Source organism: Salmo trutta, chromosome 14 (genome assembly GCF_901001165.1).
Source record: "Salmo trutta chromosome 14, fSalTru1.1, whole genome shotgun sequence".
Taxonomy (NCBI): domain Eukaryota; kingdom Metazoa; phylum Chordata; class Actinopteri; order Salmoniformes; family Salmonidae; genus Salmo; species Salmo trutta.
In genome coordinates, this window is record NC_042970.1 from 17,197,056 (window position 1) to 17,222,458 (window position 25,403).

General features: G+C 43.6%; 1 protein-coding gene across 11 annotated transcripts in view; it reads left to right on the forward strand.

Moving 5' to 3' along the window:
- Positions 1–25,403, forward strand: part of LOC115207536 (protein 4.1) — a 277,383-nt gene that overhangs the window by 172,327 nt on the left and 79,653 nt on the right. For all 11 annotated transcript variants that reach the window (XR_003881022.1, XR_003881023.1, XM_029774683.1 and 8 more), the window contains 2 exons: positions 13,887–14,023; positions 14,211–14,378. Coding sequence is in view for 9 of the 11 variants with exons in the window: in XM_029774683.1 (XP_029630543.1) it covers positions 13,904–14,023; positions 14,211–14,378 (288 nt within the window). In the remaining 2 variants the exon portion in view is untranslated. The remainder of the gene's footprint in view (positions 1–13,886; positions 14,024–14,210; positions 14,379–25,403) is intronic.

The following is a 25,403-nucleotide window of genomic DNA, read 5'->3' on the forward strand; positions in this document are numbered from 1 at the left end:
GTAGGTTAGCAGTAAAACCTTGAAATCAGCCCTTGCCTTATTAACCTCTTACATCTACACGTTCCGCTAGCGGAACGTCTGCTCCAATATCCAATGATGGGCGGGGTGCGAAATTCAAACTCCTCTAAATCCGAAAACTTACACTTTTCAAACATATGACTATGTTACAGCTATTTAAAGACAAGACTCTCCTTTATCTAACCAAACTGTCCGATTTCAAAAAGGCTTTACAGCGAAAGCAAAACATTAGATTATGTCAGCAGAGTACCCAGCCAGGAATAATCACACAGCCATTTTTCAAGCTAGCATATCATGTCACATAAACCCAAACCATATCTAAATGCAGCACTAACCTTTGATGATCTTCATCAGATGACACACCTAGGACATTGTGTTATACAATACATGCATGTCTGTTCAATCAAGTTCATATTTATATCAAAAACCAGCTTTTTACATTAGCATGTGACGTTCAGAACTAGCATTCCCACCGAACACTTCCGGTGATTTTACTAAATTACTCACGATAAACGTTCACAAAAAGCATAACAATTATTTTAAGAATTATAGATACAGAACTCCTCTATGCACTCGATATGTCCGATTTTAAAATAGCTTTTCGGATGAAGCACATTTTGCAATAATGTAAGTACATAGCCCGGCGTTACAGGGCTAGCTATTTAGACACCCACCCAGTGTAGCCTTCACCAAAATCACATTTCCTATAAGAAAAATGTTCTTACCTTGCTTGTTCTTCATCAGAATACACTGCCAGGACTTCTACTTCAATAACAAATGTAGGTTTGGTCCCAAATAATCCATCGTTATATCCAAACAGCGACGTTTTGTTCGTGCGTTCTAGACACTATCCCAACGCTAAATCTCGGCCACGAGCATGACGCAAAATATGACAAAAAATTTCGAAATATTCCATTACCGTACTTCGAAGCATGTCAACCGCTGTTTAAAACCAATATTTATGCAATTTATCTCGTAGAGAAGCGATAATATTCCGACCGGGAATCTGCCTGTCTGTAAACTGAGGAAAAAACCGAAAGCCGGGGGCGGGGCGTGTCACGCGCCTAAGGCTTAGTCCATTGACTGACCACTCAGCTTTTGCTCTCGTGTGCTTCAGCCAGGGCTTTGAATGACATCATTCCTGTTTTTCCCGGGCTGTGAGACTCCATTGTTGACGTGAGAAGTGTCACGTAAGAGCAGAGATCCTTTGTAAACGATAGAGAGAATCAAGAAGGGCAAGAAATGTTCAGACAGGGTACTTCCTGAACAGAAGCATCTCAGGTTTTTGCCTGCCATAGGAGTTCTGTTATACTCACAGACACCATTCAAACAGTTTCAGAAACTTTGGAGTGTTTTCTCTCCAAAGCTAATAATTATATGCATATTCCAGTTTCTGGGCAGGACTAATAATCAGATTAAATCGGGTACGTTTTTTATCCAGCCGTGAAATTACTGCCCCCTAGATTTAACAGGAAGCCAGTGTAGGGAGGCTAGCACTGGAGTAATATGATCAAAGTTTGTTTAGTGTTTTATCCGGGTAGCCGGAAAGTAGAGCATTGCAGTAGTCCAGCCTAGAAGTAACAAAAGCATGGAAGAATTTTTCTGTGTCATTTTTGGACAGAAAGTTTCTGATTTTTGCAATGTTACGTAGATGGAAAAAAGCTGTCCTTGGAACAGTCTTGATATGTTCTTCAAAAGAGAGATCAGGGTCCAGAGTAACGCTGAGGTCCTTCACAGTTTTATTTGAGACGACTGTACAACCATCCAGATTAATTGTCAGAGTCAACAGAAGATCTCTTTGTTTCTTGGGACCTAGAACAAGCATCTCTGTTTTGTCCGAGTTTAAAAGTAGAAAGTTTGCAGCCATCCACTTCCTTATGTCTGAAACACAGGCTTCTAGCGAGGGCAATTTTGGGGCTTCACCATGTTTCATTGAAATGTACAGCTGTGTGTCGTCCGCATAGCAGTGAAATTTAACATTATGTTTTCGAATGACATCCCCAAGAGGTAAAATATATAGTGAAAACAATAGTGGTCCTAAAACGGAACCTTGAGGAACACCGAAATTTACAATTGATTTGTCAGAGGACAAACCATTCACAGAGACAAACTGATATCTTTCCGACAGATAAGATCTAAACCAGGCCAGAACTTGTCCATGTAGACCAATTTGGGTTTCCAATCTCTCCAAAAGAATGTGGTGATCGATGGTATCAAAAGCGGCGCTAAGATCTAGGAGCACGAGGACAGATGCAGAGCCTCGGTCTGACGTCATTAAAAGGTCATTTACCACCTTCACAAGTGCAGTCTCAGTGCTATGATGGGGTCTAAAACCAGACTGAAGCGTTTCGTATACATTGTTTGTCTTCAGGAAGGCAGTGAGTTGCTGTGCAACAGCTTTTTCAAAATTTTTTGAGAGGAATGGAAGATTCGATATAGGCCGATAGTTTTTTATAATTTCTGGGTCAAGATTCGGCTTTTTCAAGAGAGGCTTTATTACTGCCACTTTTAGTGAGCTTGGTACACATCCGGTGGATAGAGAGCTGTTTATTATGTTCAACATAGGAGGGCCAAGCACAGGAAGCAGCTCTTTCAGTAGTTTAGTTGGAATAGGGTCCAGTATGCAGCTTGAGGGTTTGGAGGCCATGATTATTTTCATCATTGTGTCAAGAGATATAGTACTAAAACACTTTAGTATCTCCCTTGATCCTAGGTCCTGGTAGAGTTGTGCAGACTCAGGACAATGGAGCTTTGGAGGAATACCCAGATTTAAAGAGGAGTCCGTAATTTGCTTTCTAATGATCATGATCTTTTCCTTAACCTCTCTAGGACCGGTGGGGCGAATTCGTCCCACCTACGTAACAGCCAGTTGAATCCTGTGGCGCGATTTTCAAATACCTTTGAAATGCTATTACTTCAATTTCTCAAACATATGACTATTTTACAGTTATTTAAAGACAAGACTCTCGTTAATCTAACCACACTGTCCGATTTCAAAAAGGCTTTACAACGAAAGCAAAACATTAGATTATGTCAGCAGAGTACCCAGCCAGAAATAATCAGACACCCATTTTTCAAGCTAGCATATAATGTCACAAAAACCCAGAAGACAGCTAAATGCAGCACTAACCTTTGATGATCTTCATCAGATGACACACCTAGGACATTATGTTATACAATACATGCATGTTTTGTTCAATCAAGTTCATATTTATATCAAAAACCAGCTTTTTACATTAGCATGTGACGTTCAGAACTAGCATACCCCCCGCAAACTTCCGGCGAATTTACTAACAATTTACTAAATTACTCACGATAAACGTTCACAAAAATTATATGCATATTCTAGTTACTGGGCAGGAGTAGTAACCAGATTAAATCGGGTACGTTTTTTATCCGGATGTGAAAATACTGCCCCCTATCCCAAAGAAGTTAAAGAAGTTCATAAATGTATTACTGCTGAAGTGAAAGCCATCCTCCATTTGCGAATGCTGCTTTTTAGTTAGCTTTGCGACAGTATCAAAAATAAATTTCGGATTGTTCTTATTTTCCTCAATTAAGTTGGAAAAATAGGATGATCGAGCAGCAGTGAGGGCTCTTCGATACTGCACGGTACTGTCTTTCCAAGCTAGTCGGAAGACTTCCAGTTTGGTGTGGCGCCATTTCCGTTCCAATTTTCTGGAAGCTTGCTTCAGAGCTCGTGTATTTTCTGTATACCAGGGAGCTAGTTTCTTATGACAGATGTTTTTAATTTTTAGGGGTGCAACTGCATCTAGGGTATTGCGCAAGGTTCAATTGAGTTCCTCGGTTAGGTGGTTAACTGATTTTTGTCCTCTGACGTCCTTGGGTAGGCAGAGGGAGTCTGGAAGGGCATCAAGGAATCTTTGGGTTGTCTGAGAATTTATAGCACGACTTTTAATGCTCCTTGGTTGGGGTCTGAGCAGATTATTTGTTGCAATTGTAAACGCAATAAAATGGTGGTCCGATAATCCAGGATTATGAGGAAAAACATTTAGATCCACAACATTTATTCCATGGGACAAAACTAGGTCCAGAGTATGACTGTGGCAGTGAGTAGGTCCAGAGACATGTTGGACAAAACCCACTGAGTCGATGATGGCTCCGAAAGCCTTTTGGAGTGGGTCTGTGGACTTTTCCATGTGAATGTTAAAGTCACCAAAAATTTGAATATTATCTGCTATGACTACAAGATCCGATAGGAATTCAGGGAACTCAGTGAGGAACACTGCATATGGCCCAGGAGGCCTGTAAACAGTAGCTATAAAAAGTGAGTGAGTAGGCTGCATAGATTTCATGACTAGAAGCTCAAAAGACGAAAACGTCATTGTTTTTTTTTTGTAAATTGAAATTTGCTATCGTAGATGTTAGCAACACCTCCGCCTTTGCCGGATGCACGGGGGGTATGGTCACTAGTGTAACCAGGGGGTGAGGCCTCATTTAACACAGTAAATTCATCAGGCTTAAGCCATGTTTCAGTCAGGCCAATCACATCAAGATTATGATCAGTGATTAGTTCATTGACTATAACTGCCTTGGAAGTGAGGGATCTAACATTAAGTAACCCAATTTTGAGATGTGAAGTATCACAATCTCTTTCAATAATGGCAGGAATGGAGGAGGTCTTTATACTAGTGAGATTACTAAAGCGAACAGCGCCATTTTTAATTTTGCCCAACCTAGATCGAGGCACAGACACGGTCTCAATGGGGAAAGCTGAGCTGACTACGCTGACTGTGCTAATGGCAGACTCCACTAAGCTGGCAGGCTGGCTAACAGCCTGCTGCCTGGCCTGCACCCTATTTCATTGTGGAGCCAGAGGAGTTAGAGCCCTGTCTATGTTCGTAGATAAGATGAGAGCACCCCTCCAGCTAGGATGGAGTCCGTCACTCCTCAACAGGCCAGGCTTGGTCCTGTTTGTGGGTGAGTTCCAGAAAGAGGGCCAGTTATCTACAAATTCTATCTTTTGGGAGGGGCAGAACACAGTTTTCAACCAGCGATTGAGTTGTGAGACTCTGCTGTAGAGCTCATCACTCCCCCTAACTGGGAGGGGGCCAGAGACAATTAATCGATGCCGACACATCTTGAATGCATTCCATCAGTGTTGAAATGGGTCTGTTAGAATGCACTGTGTAGTATGTGTGTGTGATGATCAGAGAAATGTTAGTTACTGTGAGTTACAGTGAGTTACAGTTGATAGAGAAAGTTACTGGGTTACAGTTGATAGAGAAAGTTACTGGGTTACAGTTGATAAAGTTACTGTGAGTTACAGTTGATAGAGTTACTGTGAGTTACAGTTGATAGAGTTACTGTGAGTTACAGTTGATAGAGAAAGTTACTGGGTTACAGTTGATAAAGTTACTGTGAGTTACAGTTGATAAAGTTACTGTGAGTTACAGTTGATAGAGTTACTGTGAGTTACAGTTGATAAAGTTACTGGGTTACAGTTGATAGAGAAAGTTACTGGGTTACAGTTGATAAAGTTACTGTGAGTTACAGTTGATAGAGTTACTGTGAGTTACAGTTGATAGAGTTACTGTGAGTTACAGTTGATAGAGAAAGTTACTGGGTTACAGTTGATAAAGTTACTGTGAGTTACAGTTGATAGAGTTACTGTTAGTTGCAGTTGATAGAGTTACTGTGAGTTACAGTTGATAGAGTTACTGTGAGTTGCAGTTGATAGAGTTACTGTGAGTTACAGTTGATAGAGTTACTGTGAGTTACAGTTGATAGAGTTACTGTGAGTTACAGTTGATAGAGTTACTGTGAGTTGCAGTTGATAGAGTTACTGTGAGTTACAGTTGATAGAGTTACTGTTAGTTGCAGTTGATAGAGTTACTGTGAGTTACAGTTGATAGAGTTACTGTGAGTTGCAGTTGATAGAGTTACTGTGAGTTACAGTTGATAGAGTTACTGTGAGTTGCAGTTGATAGAGAAAGTTACTGTGAGTTGCAGTTGATAGAGAAAGTTACTGTGAGTTACAGTTGATAGAGAGGTACTGTGAGTTACAGTTGAGAGCCCTAAGGCTATACAGCTTCTTCAAGAAATCAATATGAATGTGGTCATGCCTCTAAATTAACTTGACTAGCATCTGGTTTTACTGATGGACTGTTTTGGCATAGATGAAGTGTCACTGCCTATGTCGATAAGGAGGGGGGGAAAAATCTGTGGACTCTCTCAATAAATCACAAGGTAGACATGCCAGAATGTTACAACTCAAAACCAAAGTTTTAGTTAAGGTAGTATGTAGATGCCAAAAGAGTCCATCCTTGAAACCAGACCCTTCCCACTGGGCAAAAACTGTTTGAATCAACGTTGTTTCCACGTCATTTCAATGTGATGCCATTGAATCAACGTGGAAAACGAATTGGATTTGCAAAATCATCAACATAAGGGAATATTTCTTTCATCCATCTTTTTACCTACATCCAATGACATGGTGACATTTTTTGTTGATTTCAACCAAATGTCAATCTAAACCAGATGTTGAAACGATGTCCGTGCCCAGTGGGTAGTCACTGTCGTGTCTTTGGCTATGCCGGATTAAGTGATATGACATGCTAATTTATAAAATTATTTCTCTGTAATTAATATTACCTGATTAAGCTAATCATGTAAATGTAATTAACTAGAAAGTCGGGGCACCACAGAAGAACGTTTATAGAGCTGTTATCTTCCGAATAAACTCTTAAAATACTTAGTAATATTTTACATCGATAGCAGTCAATATTAACCCTTATCTTATTTTCAGTCTCATAATGAAAGTTGTAAATTCTTGGTTATCTTCACGAACCCTGGCTAAGAAGTTGAATCAGCAATACAAAATTGGGTTTAATTATTTATTTACTAAATACCTAACTAATCACACAGAATTACAAATACACAGAATACAAATGATGTCATACAGAAAACGCCCTGGTGAACGGAGCCTGTATCATGGCTGGTTACACAAAGGAAAGGGGGGTTGGGCTTGAATGAAAGAGCGGGAAGACTTAGGAACAAAGAAACAGCAGCTATGCTATCGTAAATACATTATCTTATGCATTCTAAATTACCGCCCATTTGGAAAAGGAAAATGCAATAAATATTTACTCTGAGCTGCGCTTCGGTAGATTGGTCGTAGATGCTGGCCGGGTTGGCCAACAGATCTTCCTGTAGTGGAAGAATGTCGCTAGTGGTAATGGATACGTGGTGGTATCTTCGTCTGGTTGTTAGACTGGATCCGTCGTCCGTCCTTTCCTAGCCCACGTTAGCAGCGGCTAACTCAACGGCTAGGAAGTATCACTTCTGTAGTGAATAAGCTCAAAGTTCATTCCAGTTCATACCATAGCTCACGCCGAGGTTGGCTTAGTTCTGTCCTTGATATGTGTCTGTCCTTCTAACGTAGAGGCTGCAGACCTCCCGTACTGGAACATACTGGCCATCCCCTCGTCAAAGGCTTATATAGTGGAGAGGGGGGGAGGAGGCGCCCCATCGTTTATAACCCCATGTCTCTTCACAGGGTTGGGCCACTGATCAGGCAGGGCACCTTCCTTATGAAAACCCAATTCTCTCATTTGGAAGCTAAAATTACATTTAATCTCCTAACAAACAATTTCAATATCAAACATTTCAATTGCATAACAATTCCATGTGACTCTGATAACTAGAGGTTGTATACTTTCGCAGGTACAGTTTATGTCGTCCTGTCATCAATCATAATGTCTCAGATAACAATGAACTGACATACATACTCATTACGTTATCAAGCATATTTCCAACTGGTTTTATTATCAAAATATGGTTCCTTTTCCCCATTTGTTTGATGTTCCCAGACTCTCTATATTTAACACAGGCTATTCAAGTCCTTCAGTAGGGTCAGAGAGAGAGGGGAAGGGAGAAAGGTATTTATGGGGGGGTCATAAACCTTACCCACAGGCCAACGTCATGACATCACTCTATAGCCTAGGGTCGGGTTTTTTGAGACTAACAGGTTGGCAGGCCAGGCAGAGCTAGGGCTGTGTGTGAGAGAGTACATACTCTGACTCTGAGAGGAGCTGAGACCTGGCATGGGAGGTCTCTCTCTGTCCTGGACCATCACATCACACACCAGCAGGCATCTAGCTCAAATGTACTACATTAGATGGGGAATAAGGTATCATCAGTACCTCCAGTCTCTCTCTTTCTATGCAGTGCTGCTTTATCTTTTGATCTGCCTCTGTGATACAATTACTGTGTGTTCTGGCTCCCCGTCTCTCTTCCTCGCCTCTTCTCAGCCTGCCGATATAGGTTTTAAAGAAATAATTATATCACTTGATTGCAAGGACCTGACATTGAAATAGCAGAGCAGGCAAGCTAGCTTTAACCATCCCAGTTCTTGTGTATGCTAACGAGAGAATTAAGGAGTCAGGGGTTCACGTGAGAGAAATTATAAACCAGTTCCTCCTCTACACCATGCAGCTACAGCATGGAAATGGACATAGGGGATTATTCATTGACTACCACTGAGAACAATGGATTTTCAATGGGATTTGAGGGGAGAATTGGCCAGCCACTTGTATTGTAACAGCCCTCCCACTGCAGATGACTGTGTCTTGGCAGGTTCTCACTTGGTCAGGAAAGAGATGAAATAGTGGAGCAGGTTATCAGTGCCAGTGAATGAGTCCCAGTGGTTGGTCCTCAGTGGGAGGGATGTACTGTGTGTGTGGCTAGGCCCAAGTCCTGTTGTCAGCCTGGCGTCTAGACAAAGCAGATTGTTGGTCCCCCTGGTAAGGGAGCTGTGTGGTCCTGACAGAGCAGAATAACACTAATGTTTGGCATGCCTTTCTGTCGTAGACTAATCTCTATTTCCCCTACCTATCTTTTAAGTCAGCTTTCTCCCTCTTTCCTAATTTCTTGTTTTCATCCTTCCTCTTGATCCCTCCACCCTCTTCCGCTGGCCTCTCATCCTTCTTTCTTCCTCCATCTCTTGTCTCCGCTCAATGGACAGCGCCGTCACATACGCTGCGCCGGAGGAGAAATCGTGTTTCCATGGCAACTGAGTCTCTGAACTGAGCCTCTCTCTCTCTCTCTCTCCCCTGTGTAAAGAGAGAAAGAAAGGGCCCCAATACACAATTATGACAGCATGCTGAATCCCTTAAATACTCTATTGGGTAATATTTTTTTATTTTATTTATTTTACCAGGTAAGTTGACTGAGAACACATTCTCATTTACAGCAACAACCTGGGGATTAGTTTCAGGGGAGAGGAGGGGGATGAATGAGCCAATTGTAAGCTGGGGATGATTAGACAGCCGTGATGGTATGAGTGCCAGATTGGGAATTTAGCCAGGACACCGGGGTTAACACCCCTACTCTTACGATAAGTGCAATGGGATCTTTAATGACCTCAGAGAGTCAGGACACCCGTTTAACGTCCCATCCGAAAGACGGCACCCTACACAGGGCAGTGTCCCCAATCACTGCCCTGGGGCATTGGGATATTTTTTAGACCAGAGGAAAGAGTGCCTCCTACTGGCCCTCCAATACCACTTCCAGCAGCATCTGGTCTCCCATCCAGGGACTGACCAGGACCAACCCTGCTTAGCATCAGAAGCAAGCCAGCAGTTGGATGCAGGGTGGTATGCTGCTGACTATATGTAAGACTGTGCTTCTCTTTTTAATGAATAATTACAAGACACTGTACATCAAACCATTCAATTGCTGGTGAGAGACAAATATAGCCTACATACAGTATTGTATAGGAACACACGGGCTCCCGACTGGTGCGGCGGTCTAAGCTACTGCATCTCAGTGCTAGAGGCATCACTACAGACCCTGGTTCGATTCAAGGCTGTATCACAACAGGCCGTGATTGGGAGTCCCATAGGGCGGCACACAATTGGCCCAACGTCGTCTGAGTTAGGGTTTGACCGGGGTAGGCCAACATTGTAAATAAGAATTTGTTCTTAACTGAATTGCCTGGTTAAATAAAAAATACAAATAATAAATAAACATGTCAGTGTGCTGCTTGTGGGGGTTGATGAACAGGCGTTCGCCCCTGCAGAGGTCCTGGTGCTGCATGTGTCCAAGTCAGGGACAGACAGGGCTGTTATATGGCTAATGGGTGTGTCAGGAAATTAATGTGCACCAATGTGTTCTGAGGGCTCCTCCACTTCCCTCTGTGACATCAGCCAGTGTTAATTTAGTAATTTATCTGAATCCATAAAAGATCTCCGGATAGGAGACCCAATTAGACTTGAGGAATGAGGCGGTTGGCGATGACAATGCATTAAGGATGTGTCTGTGTGTGTGTGTGTGTGTGTTTTCAACATACTGTAACTCTTACCCAATCAGAGTAAAGCAGTGCCATATTGGATTGCATAGCTCCTTAAATCATGCAGGGCCAATACACAGCTAGGTATTGATCTGGCCAAGAGGCTAGGTGTGGTTGTCATACGTTAGTGGATGGGAATTAACATGGAGTGGTTGGGTGCTTGTTAATGCTGTATGTGGGATGGAACTAACAGTGGCTGTTTGAGCAGCCAGGAAGATATTCTGGCTGAGGTGAAGATGGGAGCTAGGTTGGTGCGGGGCTTTCAAACTGGTGTCTTTGTTGTCAGGTGCATGTGAACAACTCCAAAGCCAATGTACACACATTCACATGGTTTCCTCAACCCAACCACAGCTGTAGACGAATCCCTCATGTCATTTACCACATAGGGATGTTCAGAGGAGATGTCGGCATGTGTCTGAATTGAAGAAACGTATGAGATGTACCACATGGAGGAAAGACGGAGACCCACGTTGTTTGATTTATGAGATTCCCCAGTAACACTGAGATTCTGAGAATTGACAGTGAGGTGGAGATAGATAGATGATGTTAAAGACACACACGACTGTTTACATTGGAACAGTATCCACATAGGAAGTTATGGCTGCACCGACGTGTGTGTGTGTGTGTGTGTGTGTGTGTGTGTGTGTGTGTGTGTGTGTGTGTGTGTGTGTGTGTGTGTGTGTGTGTGTGTGTGTGTGTGTGTGTGTGTGTGTGTGTGTGTGTGGGGTGTGCTTTTCCGTCTGAATGAGGGAGGGTTTCTTTGCAGTAATTTCCGTGATTCAGCCACAGAGGGGAAATTGATTTAGCAGCGTAGCCCAGAGACTCAGCTGGATCAGACAGCCAGGGACAATTAGCCCCCGGTGCAGAGCAGTCACACACCACTCACAGTCACACACACTGCCAATTTGTCCCACAGGAGGGGAATTAATGCCTGTCAATTCCATGTGATTGTAAGTGATGGCACAGAGGAGTATTGCCTTTCACGGTTGTCTCTTCATTCTACTTTAAGCACACTGCTGCATGGACTGTATGTCACAATCTTAAACCTTCAGCCTCTGTCTGTCCCTCTGACCCTGAGAGAAGTGGTCATGTTTCAGTCTCTGTCCGCTGGGGATGTTGACAGCAGCCCACCCGCTCAGCCTACAGTACCTTACCCACAGTGCATTATAGTGATGGGATTTGTGCCGTGAGGGCAGCAGGACCGCAGGGGTCAGATGGAGATTGGATTAGAAACAAGTTTTTCTGAGTTGTGTGTGACACTGAATATAACTGGCATCAGATTGGCTTATGGTGGCCCCAGCAGGGTCAGCTCGATTGAGGATACTGCCATCGTGGATGGGTAATCTTTTACTTGATAGAGTGTCAGAGGAAAATGCGTTCCTGTGTCAGATGCCTGTCTAAATGTGTATACCCTGACAGACTGTAGTTATGGGGGAAGACGATTTGGTATAATGGGCGTTGCCATCCACCCCCTCACCTTCCTGGATTCATTTAAACAGCCACAACCCATCCCTCTGGCATCCCAAATAACAACTATGCAACTGTATGACTATAGATACAGTGCATTTGGAAAGTATTCAGACCCCTTGACTTTTTCCACATATTGTTACGTAACAGCCTTATTCTAAAATTGATTAAATTGTTTTTTCCCTCATCAATCTACAAACGATACCCCATAATGACAAAACAAAAACAGGTTTTTAGACATTATTGAAAATGTATTAAAAGTAAAAACATGAAATATCAAGTATTCAGACCTTTTACTCAGTACTTTGTTGAGCACCTTTGACAGCGATTACAGCCTCGAGTCTTCTTGGGTATGACTTTACAAGCTTGGAAAACCTGCATTTGGGGAGTTTCTCCCATTCTTCTCTGCAGATCCTCTCAAACTCTGTCAGGTTGGATGGAGAGCGTCGCTGCACAGCTATTTTCAGGTTTCTCCAGAAATGTTCGATCTGGTTCAAGTCCGGGCTCTGGCTGGGCCACTCAAGGACATTCAGAGACTTGTCCCAAAGCCACTCCTGCGTTGTCTTTGCTGTGTGCTTAGGGTCATTGTCATGTTGGAAGGTGAACCTTTGCCCCAGTCTGAGGTCCTGAGGGCTCTGGAGTAGGTTTTCATCAAGGTTCTCGCTGTACTTTTCTCTGTGCATCGTTCCCTCAATCCTGACTAGTCTCCCAGTGTCTGCCGCTGAAAAATAGCATTTCTCCCCCGATTGCTCAATTTGGCTGGGCGGCCATCTCTAGAAAGAGTCTTGGTGGTTGCAAACTTCTTCCATTTAAGAATTATGGAGGCCACTGTGTTCTTGGGGACTTTCAATGCTGCAGAAATGTTTTGTTACCCTTCCCCAGATCTGTGCCTCGACACAATCCTGTCTCTGAGCTCTAAGGACAATTCCTTTGACCTCATGGCTTGGTTTTTCCTCTGACATGCACTCTCAACTGTGGGGCCTTATACAGACAGGTGTGTGCCTTCCAAAATCATGTCCAATCAATTTAATTTACTACAGGTGGACTCCAATGAAGTTGTAGGTCTCAAGGATGATCAACGGCAACAGGATGCACCTGAGCTCAATTTCAAATCTTATAGCAAAGGGTCTGAATACCTACGTAAATAAAGTATTTCTGTTTTTTATTTTTTATATATTTCAAAAATGTCTAAAAACCTGTTTTTGCTTTGTCATTATAGGGTATTAAGTGTAGATTGATGAGGAAAAAATACAATTGAATACATTTTGAATAAGACTGTAACAGCAAAATGTAGAAAAAGTCAAGGGGTCTGAATACTTTCCGAATGGATCGAATCTTATCAATTCTATATGTAATTCTATGTGACTTACTTTTACTTCATATTATTATTATTTTATGATTATGATTTACTCATTATGATTGGGTAATTACCACTATTACTCTATGGTGAGGATTTCTCACTGTTCAATTCTACATGCTCAGAATCATAATGCTGTTGAAATTACCAGTGACTATCAGAGCTAAAAATATTCAGTCCATGATCTTGCCTGCAGCTAAATTAATTACAGGACCATCTCTGTGATTATCGTCTCAACTGCTGAAGTGCTGCTTGCTTAAATAAAATATGGATTGTCTGATTTGAGAGATTCCTGAAATAAAGTGAATGTCCTTGACGACAAGGCGGTTTTCAGCGGCCAGTCATCACAGGAAGCAGAACTAACATTGATGCTGTGCTCCTGGCAGTAGTTTCTTATTGAATGAGGTTGGGGTTCTGTCACTGCTACCACATGCAGTACTGGTTATCTGTCACACACTCTGTGATTGCTGTATATGGCTCTGGAGGCAAGGGGAATAACTGCTACCACAAGAGATGAATCACATTTAACATATGCCATTTTGAAATGTAATGTTGCTATGTCATGCCTTGCCATCACTGCTGCCTGAGGAGTACCTAGTTGGTATTGGCACCATCTTGGCACCACCTACTGTTTAGCAAACTCTCTTTTTGTATCATGCAGGTCACTTTACTTTCATATTGATAAGACTAAGAATTAGACTAAATAGTTTTTTTTGTGTTATTTCCTCCCAGGTTAAAGAGAGGTTGCTATGCCAACAGAGCTTGGCTCTGAGTCACAGGTGAAGGAGGCAGCCGAAGAGTCCTCCTGGCAGAAGGGGGCAGCAACAGGCATGCAGGACTCGGCTTTAGATGCAAAGATGGCCAAACAGGTAGGAGAGCACAGGAAGTTCAATCTATACCACAATTAGGGCCTTGTGTTTTTCCTGGTTAGATCACATACAATCTCATCCTACATCAACCATTGACAGATATTTTCACGTGTTTAGTGGCCATAATTATAATAGACATTCATTTATTGTCAATTTTACCTGTGACTATGAATGTCCCTATGTAAAGGACCAGGACTACAAACTGATCGACGACCACAGGGAAATAGACGACGTGTCAGAAAAGACCACCCCAAGCAAGACCCCCAAGTCCCCCCAGAAGACTTCCAAACGGCCAAAGACTGTTCCCTTCAAGGTCACCCTACTGGACACCTCTGACTATGAGGCAGGGATTGAGGTAAGCATGGATAAAAGGAAGAATTTCATCCCTGAACAGAACCATGTTGGAGGTTACATCCAGAATGGGTTTGAATGAACCAGTCAAACAATATAACAGTGAGAAATGTTCCTCTAATTGTATTATTTTGTCCTTGTGGCTCTACCAGCAGATGCAACTAGTTTCTTTACTTTGGAACATTGTGTCTTTTTAGTGTTTACTGTGTGTTATGAAGCTGCTGAATGCAGATAAGGCCGTTATAAAGCAGATGAAAGAGAGTGCGTCATGCGTGGTGTAACAGTGTGCCTGGTGTAGCAGCTCCACTGTGAAGCTCTCCACAGGGACAGGCCAATGCAAGGTTACACATTCTCTGCCACAGACACAAATTCCAGTCATTAGGTTAAGTGACACAGAGAATATAGGGGAGAAAAAGCAGGCTCACCCGCTTACAATGCCTGGTATCACAGCACCATCACCAAACAGGACCCGTCTTCATGATGGTAGGGAATGCTTCATGGTGGTAGGCACTGCTTCATGATGGTAGGGAATGCTTCATGGTGGTAGGCACTGCTTCATGATGGTAGGGAATGCTTCATGGTGGTAGGCACTGCTTCATGATGGTAGGGAATGCTCACTGTATTCAGTTAGAAAATGGGTCAAGAGAAGCACCCTTTGTTGAAGGAGTGATGTGTGAACTCTTAGAGATGGAGAAACCTGTATTTATTGGCAAGAGCACTATACTGTTGCTGTCTTGTGTCTTCTAATGGCAGCTAGTAATGCATATACTGTATGGCTGTATCACCATGCTTCAGGGACTGTTTTGTGATGCATAACAAGGAGTAAGTCTCTGCCTGTATGTCTGTCCCTCCCTGTGTGTTTGGGATGGTGGATGTAAGTCTCCTCTCCCTGGCCTATCTGTGCTATCCTGGCAGGCTGTGCCACGCTCCTCTTCCAGAGCCCCTCCTAAACATAGCTAGATATGGGCAATTCCAGCATTATGGATGTTCCATTTGCATGCAAAATCACAACTTGAATGTCTCACAGAATGGACAAACAAAATATAAATTAAACATTTTTTGTGTGTGTGTCTATAGTACTCCTTGTTGGGAGTGTATACCCAACTTTGCTATTTTGTGATTCGTTTGATGTTTATCTTAACTTTTTTGCACAACATGTAGACACTATAATTTCTTATGATCGACCAGTACTTTTTAAAATGAGAATGGCAGTTACTGATCTCAATTCCGGCTTCAACTTTGAATTTATTGCCCTAGGCTCATTGTCTAATTCTCGACCCAGTTTTTGGGCTATCTACATTTACTTATCTTATCCAGAACGACTTACAAATTGGTGCATTCACCTTATGATATCCAGTGGAACAACCACTTTACAATAGTACATCTATATCCTTTTTTTTGGGGGGGGGGGTTAGAAGGATTACTTAATCCTATCCCAGGTATTCCTTAAAGAGGTGGGGTTTCAGGTGTCTCCGGAAGGTGGTGATTGACTCCGCTGTCCTGGCGTCGTGAGGGAGCTTGTTCCACCATTGGGGTGCCAGAGCAGCGAACAGTTTTGACTGGGCTGAGCGGGAACTGTGCTTCCGCAGAGGTAGGGAGGCGAGCAGGCCAGAGGTGGATGAACGCAGTGCCCTTCTTTGGGTGTAGGGACTGATCAGAGCGTGAAGGTACAGAGGTGCCGTTCCCCTCACAGCTCCGTAGGCAAGCACCATGGTCTTGTATCTAAGAGGAAACGCCAGAGAAAAAGAGGCAGGAGAGGGGGAGGCCTGCCGAGATTAAGGCGAAGGGAAAACCGGCCACCTCTTCTCTCAATTCTATTGGCCAACGTACAGTCTTTTGATAATAAAATGGATTAACGCCGATCCCGGATTGGCTATCAACGAGACTCTCGTAACTGCAATATTCTCTGCTTTTCTGAAACATAACATTCAGACAAGAAACCCCCCATGGCTATCCAACTCAAAGGATTCAAGGCAATGGTCTGCTGACTAGCACAGTGGAAGTCTCGACCCATTTTTCACCCGTCTTGGAATACCTGATGGTCAAATGCCAACTCATCTACCTCCCGAGAGAGTTTCTGTTATTGTGACTGCTGTATATATTCCATCTCAAGACAAGAAAAATAACAAGATGGCACTTAACGAACTGTATGAGGCTATAAACAAGCAGGAAATCATGCACCCGGAGGCTGCTTTCCTTGTTGCCAATGATTTTAATTCCCCATCATTAAGTCACATAATGCCCAACACATCAACACATCTCTCATCCCCCCTTCTGCAAATTAGATCATGACTATATACTCCTGCTTCCTGTCTACAAGCAAAAGCTCAAACAGGAAGTACCCATGACGTGCTCCGTTGCTCCGAAATGGTCCTCTGAATCGGAGGTTATGCTACAAGACTGCTTTCCTAGCGCTGACTGGAATATGTTCAGGGACTCCGCCGATAGCATTGATGAGCGAACCACCTCCGTCACTGGCTTCATTAGGAAATACATTGCCATCATTGTCCCCACAGTGAAGGATCACTGCTTCCCCAATCAAAAGCCCTGGATTTACACAGAGGTTGGCGCTAAGCCTAAGGACAGGGCTACCGCACACAGGGCTATCGCAGCCAACCCCAAGGCTACGGCTGAGGACACAAACAAGCACAATAAGAACCATCAAACAAGCCAAATGACAATATAGGAACAAGGTGGAATCCTATTACAGGCTCCGCTGCCCGCCGCATGTGGCAGGGATTACAGTCCATTACGGATTACAAAGGAAGACCCAGCAATGATCTGCCCCGACGAACTCAATGCATTTTATGCACACTTTGACAAAAACAACACAGAGCCATGCATGAGGGCCCCCTCTGACGCAGGGGACTGGGTGATCTCGCTCTCCGAGGCCAACTTGAGGTAAGGTTTTTAATCAGGTCAACACTCGTAAGGCCACGGGCTGAACGGTATTCCAGGGCGCGTTCTCAGAGCATGCGCAGAACAGCCGGCAGGCATATTCACATTCATTTTCAACCTCTCCTTGTCAGAGTCTGTAATCCCCACATTTCTCAAGCTGACCACCATCATTCATGTTCCCAAGAGCTCTAAGGCTACCTTCCACAATGACTAGCACCCTGTAGCACTCACATCTGTAATCATGAAGTGCTTTGAAAGGCTGGTTATGACACACATCATCCCAGACACATCATCAATTGCACTCCACACTGCCCTCACAGATCTGATAAGACAAATACCTATGTGAGAATGCTGTTCACCATAGTCCCCTCCAAGCTCGTCACCAAACTTGGGACCCTGTCTGTGTGGTGCGTGCGTCTGTCTAGCACTCCGTGTGTAGCCAGTTGATGTGATAACCATCTTGTGGGTTGACAGAAGTACTTTCCCCAAAACCTTCGCAATTAAACGTTAACTGCAAAGTAGGATTACCTGGCAGAAGTATATCATGAGTAAATATATAATTTGAATCTATTATTTGCTGTATGCAAACTTTGCCGTATGCAAACTTTGCCATGAAATGAGCTTCAGTAGTACAGAGCCTTCGCTAGACCGGCACATTAGACAGCACATTCCTCACTCGCTAGATGGCAATTAAAGGAGAATTACACTCAAATATAAAAATGTGTTCATTTTCTTTCAGACCTAATTAAAAAACAATTCTGATGCGGTTTAAGCATTGACATGGACTCAGAACATCCAATGTCTTTGTTTCTCTATGAACAATTGTAATTTTAAGAATGAAACCCCCCAAAAATCTAAATCAGGAAATATTAAACTGAGAACATAATTTTGGAAAATATAGAACATCATTTGGAGGGAGAAAATCGCAGAATTAGAGGGTTGTTTATGAACCATTATTTTACCAGGTATATTGACAGAAAATATAGAGCACTACTTTGAGAGTTGCAGGGGAGAGGAGAAGAGAAGAATGTGCCTATTTGAGTCACCCAAGACAAAGACGGTTCTCTCTGCTTTCGCATAACAAGTAGTACCAGAGCATCAAGTCTGACACCAACAGGCTCCTGAACAGCTTCTATCCTCAAGCCACAAGAATTGCTAACAAAATGGCTACACGGGCTATCCAACACACACACACACATTATGTTCTTCTATCCTCGTGGGGACCTAAAATTTATATCCATTCAAAATCCTATTTTTCCTTCACCTAAACCGTAACCCATAACCCTAAACCTAACTCCTAACCTCTAACCCCTTAGCCTAAACCTAATTCTAACGCTAATTGTAACCCTAACCCTAAATCTAACCCCTAAGCTTAAAATAGCCTTTGTCCTCATGGTGATGTGGGAAATGTCCCCACAACGGAGAATTTTCCTTGTTTAACTATCCTTAGGTCCCCACAAGGATAGAAGAACCAACCCACACACAACGCGCACACACATTCATACTAACTCTAAACACACAAACTCACATGCAATTATTATACAGTATACACGGCTGCTACTCTGTTTATCATGTATCCTGATGCCTAGTCACCTTACCCCTATACATATCTAACCCTACCACTCCAGTATCCCTACACATTGGAATATGTTCTTGACCCTGTATACAATATAGCTGACTTCCATTCTCGTGCTGTCACGCCCTGACCTGAGAGAGCTTTTTTTAGGTCTCTATTTAGGTTTGGTCAGGGTGTGATTTGGGTGGGCATTCTATGTCCTTTTTTCTATGCTTTGTATTTCTTTGTTTTGGCCTGGTATGGCTCTCAATCAGGGACAGCTGTACATCGTTGTCGCTGATTGGGAGTCATACTTAGGCAGCCTCTTTTCCTTTGGGGTTTGTGGGTAGTTAATTTCGGTTTAGTGTTTTGCACCTGACAGAACTGTTTGGCTGTCGGTTTCTTGTTTTTTTGGTTTAAAGTGTTCTATCTTTAATAAATTCATGATGAGCACTAACCACGCTGCGCCTACTCTCTCCAAAGACAGACGTTACACGTGCTCTTTTTTTATTTATATTTCTAGTGTTTTTGTTCTACTTGACTTTAAAAATGTTATAGTAAAAATCAAATTACATTTTATTATCACACACACATGGTTAGCAGATGTTAATGCGAGTGTAGCGAAATGCTTGTGCTTCTAGTTCCGACTATGCAGTAAAATCTAGCAAGTAATCTAACAAATTCACAACAACTACCTTATACACACAAATACACACACATGTAAAGGGATGAATAAGAATATGTACATATAAATATATGGATGAGCGATGGAGTGCGGCATAGGCAAGATGCAGTAGATGGTGTAGAATACAGTGTATGCATATGAGATGAGTAATGTAGGATATGTAAACATTATTAAAGTGTCGTTATTTAAAGTGACTAGTGATACCTTTATTAAGTCTGTTTAATTAAGTGGCCAGAGATTTGAGTCTATGTTGGCAGCAGCCTCTCTATGTTAGTGATGGCTGTTTAACAGTCTTATGGCCTTGAGATAGAAACTGTTTTTCAGTCTCTCGGTCCCAGCTTTGATGCACCTGTACTGACCTCACCTTTTGGATGATAGCGGGGTGAACAGGCAGTGGCTCAGGTGGTTGTTGTCCTTGATGATCTTTTTGGCCTTCCTGTGACGTCGGGTGCTGCAGGTGTCCTGGAGGGCAGGTAGTTTGCCCCCGGTGATGGGTTGTGCAGACCTCACCACCCTCTGGAGAGCCTTGCAGTTGAGGGCTGTGCAGTTGCCGTACCAGGCGGTGATACAGCCCGACAGGATGCTCTCGATTGTGCATCTGTAAAAGTTTGTGAGTGTTTTAGATGACAAGCCAAATTTCTTCAGCCTCCTGAGGTTGAAGAGGCGCTGTCTTCCAAGATGGCGTAGCAGTGGGATGTCTGTTTTGATTGTCTTGTCCCGTCCCTTGTATATATCGTTTTTCTTCATATATATTTTTTATATTTTTAATCTCAATTTCCATCTACAGACTGAACATACTCTCCTGCAACCCGCCTCACCCAATGTGGTATGGATCTGCTATTTTTTATACTTTAGAACCGGAACCCCCTTCAGTAGCTTGCCAGCTAACTAGCTACTAGCTAGTGGTCAGTTAGCCACTGCTAGCGATCATCACCTTTAACTCGGACATCTGCCAGCCTCAGCCCGGTCAACTCCTGCCAGCTTGCACAGCGCGATATCAACCCAGAGCATATCGGACTGCTTTTCTCTTCCACATCTCCGGATTCCTATCGCAAGCTCTGAACCTTTACTCCGGATCATCGCAGCTAGCTAGCTGCTATCCAAGTGGCTACTCCTGTCTAACATCTCTGTCCCGAAGAAAGCACCAGTTAGCCTGGAGCTAGCCTTGAGCTTGGCCCATCTCCCGGATAGCCCGAAGAGATCCATCAGATAATTCCTGGGCTTCAATACCTCTTTTGCCAATTGGCCTGGACCCTTTGCCTGCCGACACGGAGCCCCACCGATCCATCACGACTGGTCTGCTGACGTAACCGTCCGAGGGGGTTTCAACAGGCTCTCCCATTGCAACGTTCCCCTGAGGCCCATCTGCTAGCCCCGCACTGCTAGCTGTCTGAATCGCAGTGCCTCCAGCTCACCTAGCTTCTCACTGGACCCTATGATCACTCAGCTACACATGCCTCTCCCTATTGTCAATATGCCTTGTCTATTGCTGAATTGGTTAGTAATTGTTGTCTTATTCCACTGTAGAGCGTCCAGCCCTGCTCAATATGCCTTAGCTAGCCCTTTTGTTCCACCCCCCCCCCCCCCACACACATGCGTTGACCGCACCTGGCCTAAATGGTGCCTCAAGAGACAAAACCTCTCTCACTGTTACTCAATGCCTAGGCTTACCTCGTCTGTACTCACATCCTACCATACCCTTGTCTGTACATTATGCCTTGAATCTATTCTTCCGCGTCCAGAAACCTGCTCCTTTTACTTTCTGTTCCGAATGCAATAGATGACCAGTTCCTTTATCCTTTAGCCGTACTCTTATCCTACTCCTCCTCTGTTCCTCTGGTGATGTAGAGATTAACCCAGGCCCTCCAACCCCCAGCATCACTCCCATTCCCCAGGCACTCTCATTTGTTGACTTCTGTAACCGTAAAAGCATTGGTTTCAGGCATGTTAACATTAGAAGCCTCCTCCCTAAGTTTTTTATTCACTGCTTTAGCACACTCCGACAACCAGCATGCCCTAGCCATGTCTGAATCCAGGCTTAGGAAGGCCACCAAAAGTCCTGAAATTTCCATCCCTAACTATAACATTTTCCGTCAAGATAGAACTGCCAAAGGGGGCGGCGTTGCAATCTACTGCAGATATAGCCTGCAGAGTTCTGTCATAGTATCCAGGTCTGTGCCCAAACAATTCGAGCTTCTACTTTTAAAAATCCACCTTTCCAGAAACAAGTCTCTCACCGTTGCCGCTTGTTATAGACCCCCTTCAGCCCCAAGCTGTGCCCTGGACACCATATGTGAATTGATCGCCCCCCACATCTATCTTCAGAGTTCGTACTGTTAGGTGACCTAAACTGGGACATGCTTCACACCCCGGCCGTCCTACAATCTAAGCTAGATGCCCTCAATCTCACACAAATTATCAATGAACCCACCAGGTACAAACCTAAATCCGTAACCTTGGGCACCCTCTAAGATATCATGACCAACTTGCCCTCTAAATACACCTCTGCTATCTTCAACCAGGATCTCAGCGAGGACTGCCCCATTGCCTGGGTGCGTAATGGGTCTGCGGTCAAACGACCACCCCTCATCACTGTCAAACACTCTCTAAAACACTTAAGTGAGCAGGCCTTTCTAATCGACCTGGCCCGGGTATCCTGGAAGGATATTGACCTCATCCTGTCAGTAGAGGATGCCTGGTTGCTCTTCAAAATTGCTTTCCTCTCCATCTTAAATAAGCATGCCCCATTCAAAAAATGTATAACTAGAACAGATATAGCCCTTGGTTCACCCCAGACTTGACTACCCTTGACCAGCACAAAAACATCCTGTGGCGTTCTGCATTAGCATCGAATAGCCCCCGTGATATGCAACTGTTCAGGGAAGTCAGGAACCAATATACTCTGTCAGTTAGAAAAGCCATGGCTAGCTTTATCAAACAGAAATTTGCTTCCTGTAGCACTGATTCCAAAAGGTTTTGGGACACTGTCCATGGAGAATAAGAGCACCTGCTCCCAGCTGCCCAATGCACTGAGGCTTGGAAACACTGTCACCACCGATAAATCTACAACAATCAATCATTTCAATAAGCATTTTACCACAGCTGGCCATGCTTTCCACCTGGCTACCCCGACCTCGGCCAACATCTTAGCACCCCTGCAGCAACTTGCCCCTCCCACCCCACCCCCCGCTTTTCCTTCACCCAAATCCAGACAGCTGATGTTCTGGAAGAGCTGCAAAATCTGGATCCCTACAAATCAGCTGGGCTAGACATTCTAGACCCCCTCTTTCTAAAATTATCTGCCAAAGTTGTTGCAACCCCTATTACTAGCCTGTTCAACCTCTCTTTCATATCATCTGAGATCCCCAATGATTGGAACGCTGCCGCGGTCATACCCTCTTCAAAGGGGGAGACACTCTAACCCAAACTATTATAGACCTATATCCATCCTGCCCTGCCTTTCTAAAATCTTGGAAAGCCAAGTAAATAAACAGATCACCAACCATTTCGAATCGCACCGTACCTTCTCCACTATGCAATCTGGTTTCCGAGCTGGTCATGGGTGCACCTCAGCCATGCTGAAGGTCCTAAACGATATTATAACTGCCATCGAAAAAAGACAGTACTGTGCAGCCATCTTCATTACATTTACATTACATTTTAGTCATTTAGCAGACGCTCTTATCCAGAGTGACTTACAGTAGTGAATGCATACATTTCATTTCATGCATTTTTTTTCATACTGGCCCCCCGTGGGAATCGAAGCCACAACCCTGGCGTTGCAAACACCATGCTCTACCAACTGAGCCACAGGGAAGGCTGTGGCTCAGTTGGTAGAGCTGTGGCTCAGTTGCTTATTTAAGATGGAGAGGAAAGCACTTTTGACCTGGCCAAGGCTTTCGACTCTGTCAATCACCGCATTCTTATCGGCAGACTCAAAAGCCTTGGCTTCTCAAATGACTGCCTCACCTGGTTCACCAACCACTTCTCAGAAATTGTTCAGTGTGCCTGTTTTCCGGACCTTTGGTAGTCTCTATGGGGGTGCCACAGGGTTCAATTCTAGGGCCGACACTTTTCTCTGTATATATTAATGATGTCGCTCTTACTGCTGGTGATTCTCTGATCACCAGCAGGGGGGTGTACACGGGGGTGTACACGGCTGTGACTATAATCGAAGAGAATTTGCTTGGAAGATAATGCGGTCGGCATTTTATTGTACGGAATTCTAGGTTGGGTGAACAAAAGGACTTGAGTTCTTGTATGTTGTTGAGATTACACCATGAGTTGTTAATCATAAAGGCATACACCCACGTCCTTCTTCTTACCAGAGAGATGTTTGTTTCTGTCGGCGCGATGCGTGAAGAAACTTGGTGGCTGTATGGACTCTGACAACATATCCGGAGTGAGCCATGTTTCCGTGAAGGCAACTCGTGCCCTAATTTTGTCCACCTTGTTATCTAGAGATTGTACATTGGCGAGAAATATGCTCGGAAGTGGTGGATGGTGTGCTCGCCTTCTGAGTCTAACCAGTAAGCCGCTCCATCTGCCTCTCCTGCGGCGACCGCGTTGTTTTGGGTTGGCCTCTGGGATAAGATTGCATGTCCAGGGTGGAGGTCCGAACAAAGGATCCGCTTCGGGAAAGATGTATTCCTGGTCGTAATGTTGGTAAGTTGACATCGCTTTTATATCCAATAGTTCTTCCCAGCTGTATGTAATAACACTTGAGATTTTCTAGGCTAACAATGTCAGAAATAATACATAAAAAACTAATAACTGCATAGTTTTCTAAGGACCTGAAGCGAGGCAACCATCTCTGTCGGCGCCATCTTGCTGTTTATAATCAACTAGTACTACTGATATTGAAGACTGCATTGTTGGGAAAGAGCAAGCAAAGAAGCCATTTTTTCCCAACAAAAGGCACGTTATTACAGACAGAAATAGTCCTCATCACCAGTGTTTCTGATATAAGAATCTCTAGAACATTTCCCTTGCTTTTATCAACCTTTCTCAAAAGAAAATGTCGCAAAAATTGCCTTTCAAATACTCTCAAGCAACTCAAGCTGTTCTCTGCACTGGAAATAAAACTCCACATTATGATTCTCAAAGCCTTTATGCAATGAAGTATAATTTGCTTCCTTTTGTACTTCCATTCATTGCTACAAAAGGATGTACAAATCAACCCTCTCTTTTTACTCATCCCTGTTTAAATAACTTGCTGCTGCAGTACAACATTTATCCTCACCTCACTCCAGGCCTCCCGCCGACCCCCTTCCTGTGTTTAATTGGTGGGTTGGAACGTCAGGCCTGCCATATCAAACCTCCTCCATGCTACAGGAGTTGATAATAATAGTGTTGAGGGAAGGCAGGCACCCCTTTGTGACAATTCTCACTGGAGGAGGTGCCCCATCCAAGGGTTAATTAGCCTGGCTGCATGGCTCTGGCTCCCAAGGGGCCACAGTGGAGAGAGGGGAGACGGGGCTACGCACTCCCACACTTCCCTCACCCCTTCCTTCAGTTCCCTGGTGTATACTCTACCAGGTCATGCATGGATGAGCTGCACTCTGTTATTGTGTAGAATGGAGCTATTTTGGGAGCCATATATTTTTTTAAATGCTCTGTGACTCTGACAATGAGTTTGTTTGTACACTTTGCAATGGTTTAAGTGTGTTGTGTTTATTTTGAGAGAAAACACTTGTCATTTGCTGTGAAGGTGCTCAAAGTGGAGTTAAATGAATTGCTCTGTTAAAGGGAGTGTCCATGGAGAAAAGCCTCAATGCATTAGTCACTGCATATTAAGATCCTAAACATGCCTATACATACTGTATCTTTTTAAAGGTCCAATGCAGCCATTTTTATCTCAATATCAAACCATTTCTAGGTAACAATTAAGT